The sequence below is a fragment of the Lactuca virosa genome, chromosome 5 (genome assembly GCF_052849685.1).
Source record: "Lactuca virosa cultivar CGN04683 chromosome 5, Lactuca_virosa_CGN04683_v6, whole genome shotgun sequence".
Taxonomy (NCBI): Eukaryota; Viridiplantae; Streptophyta; class Magnoliopsida; order Asterales; family Asteraceae; genus Lactuca; species Lactuca virosa.
The window spans coordinates 411,646,855-411,653,759 of NC_136430.1; the positions used below are offsets into that span (position 1 = coordinate 411,646,855).

A 6,905-nucleotide genomic window follows, 5' to 3' on the forward strand; every position below is an offset into this window, starting at 1 on the left:
TAACTCAATTTGTGAGACATTTCTCGAAAGTCTTTCTCAAGAATCCTCCATTCAGCTTCCAACTAATAACTTGTGAATATATTTTTTTATTTATATGAAAATTAGATACAAATCATCGACTACTGTCATTACCGAAAAAAATCTCCAAAGCAAAAACCCAAAGTACGGGTTTTGTCTCCACATATATCACAAAATTAGAACTACATACAAAAGAAAAGAATCAAAATAAAAAAGCATGAAATACCTTGCATCAGGAACCTAGGAACCTTTATGGGAGCCCATTGTGAATCAAAGTCTTCCTAAGCAATTTTACCTTCAAAAACCTTTAAGGAGAACCCAAAAGAAGATGGAATAACTAAGTTTTGCATATCAAGAACGATGACTTCCTGTCATATTGAAAAAGAAAAGAATAACTAATTAATCAACGACGGATAAATAATTATAGGTGATTTGATTTTCAAAAGAGGTTGATCGAAATTAGTAGAGATATTGTCATGATTGGGGATAACGGATGAAGTTAACAAATAATGCCTAATTAAAACGGGTAATTAAAGAAACTTTTTAAATGTAACCAAATTATCCGAAAATTTTAAATTTCAATCAATAATACATTATCAATATCAATAACTAGTTGTCAAATATATCCTGTAAAAATTTTTGGTCGGGAAAATTAAGAGAAGATGATCTAAGAAGGCGACGTGGAATGAAATAGGTCTATAAGAGGGACACGTGCCAGTTTAGAAGTCTTTTATTAGGAATGAAGAGGAGATTTCCTATTAATTAAGGATATAAATCTATTATTATTTTCAATTAATTCCTTCATCTCTTTTCTTCTCCTTTACCTTGGTGATTTTTAGCCTTGTAACCAATGTTTTAAAAACCGGTTTGAACCGGCCGGTCAAACCGGTTGGACCGAGAACCGGGGGAGGTAGCGGTTCAACTATCACTGGTTTTACATTGATTTCTGAACCGGACGGTTTTAGAAAAAACCGGTTGAACCGGTCAAAATAAACCGGTTAAACCGAATAAAAACACATGAAAAAGAACAATTTACATAATAAACTTTGGTGATTATTTTTTCATATCTATTTAGTTTTCTCTAAATAAAAACATATGGTAAATGTTATAAAGTTTTTTGATGTGTTTGTATTCATTTAAAACTATATTTCGTTACGGTATTATATATTTTTTTTTACGTATATGGATTGATGTAAAACACTAAAACTTATGGTTATGTGTTATTTTAATGTATTTAGATTCATCTACAACTTATTTTTATGTGTATTTTTAATGTTTGAATTTGTAAACATCAAATTCATGGTTTATTTATGTATGTATGTTTAGGAAAATAAGAAAAAACATGAAAACTATAGAAACCGGTTGACCCGGCGGTCGAACCAGTTAAACCAGTTGAACCGGGAACCGGTCACCATACCGGTTTTTAAAACATTGCTTGTAACCTTCTGTTTTATTACCGAGATTCGTTAATATACCAACTTGTGTCTTGTGGTTTTTTTTTTCCTCACAAGGGTTTCCACATTTTTTGTGTGTTCTTAATGCTCTTTTTTTTCTTTTTGTGATCATAATATTATAACATGTAGTAACAGAGCTCAAGGTTTCAAGACTATAAAACCCTTTACCTTCGTGATTTTTAAGCCTTCACAAGGTTCTTTATAATTTTTTTTTTCTCACTTCATCTGATCTAATACTACTTGTTACAATCTTAATCAATTTCCTTTAGGAGGTTTTTTACTCCTAATCGATTTTGTATCCCATAATCATATTCATATAATTGATTTTCCTTTAAGAGTTTTCTTACTCCTAATCGATTTTTTATCAAATAACCCTATTTCTATACTGGATTTTCTTCAAAACCTTTTATAGGTTATAATTAATTTCATTTATGACTTCGATGAAGTATGTTCTTCTGTTCTGAATCATGACACCATGGTTTCTTTTTGGCAAATAGAAATCAGGATCAATGAAAGAAGAAAGTTCGAGCAAAATAAAAGCATCCACAATATGAGTTTTTAGCAACAAAACATGATGAAATGTTCCATGAATTTCTACTTTTTGAAATTTTCTTTACAAATTTTTAACTTTCCCTGGCTAGTTGAAATGAACGATGTTAGACTATGAACAAGGCTAGATACAAACGACAGCTAACAACACCTTGCTCTGTACACAAAAGACACTAATACCCTTACCCTCTTTTCTTTTCTTCAACACTGAATTATACCAAACGGAAACCTAACCTAGCCCAGAGAAATTCCATCCAAACTTAACCAACATTTAACGAGGCTGCTGAATGCGCTGTGCACGTGACTTCGGGCTCATACTCACAGCTTTTGCTGGCTTCTCCCAATACCTAGCCACCTCCACCGGTGACTTCGGACCCCACTCCTTCATTGACTTTGACAAAGTCAAACCCCTCATCACTTCAGACTCCAATTCCAGACCTGATCATATATAGGCTTAATTAGAAGGACTTAATACTTACACAGTAAGAAAGTAAAGGGTTCAGGGTTCTTACCATTTGTGGGGATTTGCTTGAAGGTAGAAGATGGAGTGAAAGTGTTTGTTCTTTCCATTTCAGATAAAAGGAGAAACTGCTCATACTGTGCTTCCATGGTCAAAGTGTCTTCATCGGCTTCAATGGAATCAGGGAGGAGATCAGTGACATCGAAGTCATCCACTGTGTTAGCAAAGAAACCATCTTCTCCCTGTTGCTGGCTAAGCCAGTAGTCATGGAACCAAGTGGAGGTTGTGACGAGGTCCCACCATTCCGGGGAGAAGTCCTCAACTTGACGGACGGCGGCGGGGACAAACAGTGGGGCGTTGGGGTTGAGCGTGGAAGTTCTTCCTGAAACTAAGGTCATTTTGTTTTTTCGATTGAACACTGAGGTGATTAGGCTACCTGACATGAACAAAAACTCATTAGTTATTAAAATCAAAGCAAGTTTAATTCTCACTTCGCAGATCGATTGATAAGCAATATACTAGAAAATTATCGAACTCTTCATTTACTTGTAGGCATGAATGAAGTTTCAGGACTTAGATAGCAAACAGAATAGTGTGTTCGATTCATTATACCTAACTTCGTTATTTTGCAACTTTTTGAACATATCACTTCATGTCAAACCTTAATCAACACATCAAACGTCCAAGATCAAGATCGAGAAGCAAATCAAATCCATATGAGATCAGTCTGAACTACTTACGAGCACAAAAGAAATGATCGACGCACATAAGATAATCAACATAACCGCAGTAAGATCAAAACAAAGAAACAAAATCAAGAGCTAGGTCGCAAGTAGTTTTTTCGATGATCAAAACTAAAATCCAAACCGTGTAGTCTAAATAAAATTTCATGATCAGTCTAAATAACTGAAGCTTAAAACATAAAATCAGATTTACGGATCACATCACGATTCAAGTCGTTATTAAACTCGTAATCACGCACAAACTATTACAAAACAAGAATTTAAGCGATCGAAGCCCAAACTTCGATGATCATCCGATTAAATCAGTCGAAACAAATCACAAGTGAAAACGCAGCAAACAGGAATTCAGATCAAACAGAACCGAAGATCAACAGTTGATTCAAATACAGTAAAGCAGAATTGCAGTAAAATTATACCTTTGATGGATCGTTGAAAAATATCTCAAAAGCAAAACGTGGTTCGGAGCTTTTGGCTCGGGCAATCAGATAAGGTGCAAAGACACAACGACATAAGTATTTATAGGTCAGAGTCGGAACGAATTCCAAGCCTGAGGTTCGGACCGAACCAACCCCTTGAAATATGTCCGAAGCCCAGCCGACGCGCTTGACTCACACGTGTACGATTTCAAATGGGCGAAAGTGATGGGAAGGTGCGTGGAGCCCACCAATGAGTTGATGGATTATTACGGGGGAAATGGACGGATGAGATTAAGCGTTTGTGCTTTTAAAAGTTTAATCCAAAGGTGACTTTTTTAGGCCGGTTTTGATTGGTGGGTCCCGAGTTAGCAACGCGACAAGCCCTCGACATAATTTGGGCTCCACCGAATTGTATCATATCTTTTTCTATTATTTTTATGTCTATATTTATATATTGGTAAACAATCATTCAATATAATCATGGAAAATAACTTATAACGAATTTTGATTTTATTTATATTAGATGCAAGACCCGTATATTTTAGGGTTCATTAAAAAAATTAAATATATTAAAAGTTAAATAATAAGTGTTTTTAAAAATAAAATTTTAAAATAAGTAAAGAATAAACATATTAATTGGAATTTACTATCATATTTATTACATTTAATATTTTACATATATAAGTAAGTATTATGTGTCTTTAATTTTAAAAATTAAAAAAAAACTCATAAATTGACATGTGAATATTATTTATTTAAAAAATATCACAAAACGACAAGTATCAAAACTTATGAAAGATTGACATGTTGTAAAAATTGATTTTCATTTATTATATTATATTATAGTAGATTTCGTATTTTCTATTTTTTTATACTATTTACCAATTTTATTTATTTATTTATTATTATTATTATTATTTGTGTTCTTCATTATCTATCATGTAATATCATGACTCCATACTTAAATTGTAGATATTATCGTCATAAAGCTTATGTAGATTTAAATAGTCAAATTGATGCACGTTCTCACCACACCTGAAAGTAAATTGCCTAGTATTATTATTGTTGCTATCTTAAATAAAAAACAAAAACAAAAACAGAAGATTATCCTAATACACATTAATTTAAGTAAAACAATAATAACCAATAAAATTAAAAAACTTACACTTAAAACGTATAATAATAAATAAATAAATAAATAAATAAAAATCTTCAATGGTAGTCCAAAAACACCATTTTGATGTTTGATTGAAATGAAATCATAGTTTTAGTGTTAAACATGCATCTATTTAGTGTTTGATAGTTAGAGTTGCTCTAATAACATTAAAAAAACATTATTTTGTTATATTTTTCGATTGAATCATTTAATTTTCATTTCTCATAAAAATCATCTATTTTTGGATTAAAAAAATGATTACGGCCATTCTCACCGACAAATTCCGGTGGTCAAACCTACAATGCTTTTTTTAAAAACATACAAAATTATTTTGGTACAAATCATAAAGCAAAAAATACAGATACTTAATGCATGGGTTGGTACGTTAATGACCTAGGAGGGTAATAATGTTTCAATTTTTTCCACATTACGTCCCTAAGGTCTTTTTTGTACATATTACACCAATATGTTTTTATAACTGTTTAAATATCGTCTCTTTTACCGTTCAAAATGACGACATTTAAACGGTTATAACAACCATGTTGGAGTAATATGTACAAAAAAGACCATAGGGACTTAATGTGGAAAAAACCTTATTACCCTCGTAGGTCATTAACCCTTAGAAACTTTTGGAATAATTATATAAATAGACCTTACGATTTAAAAAAAAGTCATAAATTTAGTATTCAGTTTTTTTTTTGCCATGGAAGTCTTGTGGTTCCAACTTTCAATTGCATGCATGGATCCTTGTAATGACTTAAATACCATTTTTAATATTTTTATCATTTTATTTAACTCTTTTACAATTTATATTAGGGCTTCATCATTTCATCTACTTGTTTTAGTAGCTCATTCACCACAACTAACGGTTTCAATAGAAAGGTTGCATAACAATTTTTTGTCATTTTCACAAAAAAAAACTAATAATAATCGAAGTCTTAATGATTAAGGCAATGTTTGGCACGCTACAGCTAGCTGATAAACTAGCATATTTTTCGATTTTTTTTTAAAGTTGTCATGTTTAGCAAGGCAAAAAGTAGCTTATAATTTAGTGTTTTAAAAAACTATTTAGACTAGCTTTTTTAAGAGTTTTTTTTTTTAATTTTCCAAATATACCCCCTAATTTATTATAGAAAACATATTTTTTAAATGCCCTTTTATGTCATTATATAAATTCCAGATAGTTTATCAGCCAATGAAAAAGTCAGGGTTAAAGTAAAAGAGGTGTCTCCAACAAGTAAAGAGGTATCCCTAACAAATATTGTATCTCTAATATCTTTTAGAAGGGTTAAGGACTTAGGAGTGTAATAAGGTTTCAAAATTGTGAAACTTCGACATGTCAAAAAGTAGTTTATCAAAAACTCACTTTTTACGACATTCGGCATCGTGCCGGTTTATCGTGAAACTTCGACAGGTCATAACTTCTTCGTTATAACTTGGATTTCGGCATTCTTTATATATCCGTAATCCTTGTCACGCCCACTACAAGTTTCTTAATAAATATCGGCTTTATCTAATATTTAATTTTGACGCTCATTTTTATTCTTAATTAATTAAACCCTAATAATTAAGCATAAAACACATAATTCACATAATATTCACATAATTCCTTTTCATTTCTTCTAAATGAGTTACGAAGGTTAACCTAGACCATTATGTCAATATTAATGTCTAGCCTAGAAACACGGGCGTTACAACTCTCTCCCCCTTAGAATGATTCTGTCCCCGGAATCACACATCAGCAAACAAATACGGGTAGCGACTCCTCATGTCACTCTCCGTTTTCCCAGGTGAGATTTGGCCCATTCGTATGTTTCTAACACATAAGCACTAATTCGACCATTTTACGTCACAACTTCCTAGTCTTACGGTCAACGATTGCCTCAGGTTCTTTAATCAACCTCTCTTTTTCATCCAACCTTAATTTAGAAATGGGAATTATGTCGGGCACATCTCCCGTAAATTTTCTCAAATAACACACATAAAAGGTATTATGAATACCCTCCAGTTCTTCCGGTAATTCTAGCTCGTAAGCTTGATTCCCGATCCTCTAAAGAACTTTAAATGGTCCAATAAACCTTGGACTCAACTTTCCCCTTCTACCAAATC

The 6,905-nt window shown here is 32.2% G+C and overlaps 1 protein-coding gene across 3 annotated transcripts; it reads right to left on the reverse strand.

Annotated features, from left to right (window-relative positions):
- Window positions 1–2,044: 2,044 nt before the first annotated feature.
- On the reverse strand, window positions 2,045–3,753 carry LOC145111876 (protein EARLY RESPONSIVE TO DEHYDRATION 15-like). 3 transcript variants are annotated; one of them, XM_079048121.1, is made up of 3 exons: window positions 3,641–3,753; window positions 2,534–2,913; window positions 2,045–2,459 (listed from the first exon to the last, which is right to left on the reverse strand). In XM_079048121.1, exons 2-3 carry the CDS (start codon window positions 2,877–2,879, stop codon window positions 2,293–2,295), a joined length of 513 nt encoding a protein of 170 aa, XP_078904247.1. In that variant the 5' UTR covers window positions 2,880–2,913; window positions 3,641–3,753; the 3' UTR covers window positions 2,045–2,292. The 3 variants fall into 3 exon arrangements, with proteins under 3 accessions (XP_078904247.1, XP_078904246.1, XP_078904245.1); XM_079048120.1 differs by having other exon boundaries at window positions 2,534–2,917; window positions 3,641–3,745; XM_079048119.1 differs by lacking the exon at window positions 3,641–3,753 and adding an exon at window positions 3,094–3,597.
- Between the last annotated feature and the right edge of the window lie 3,152 nt (window positions 3,754–6,905).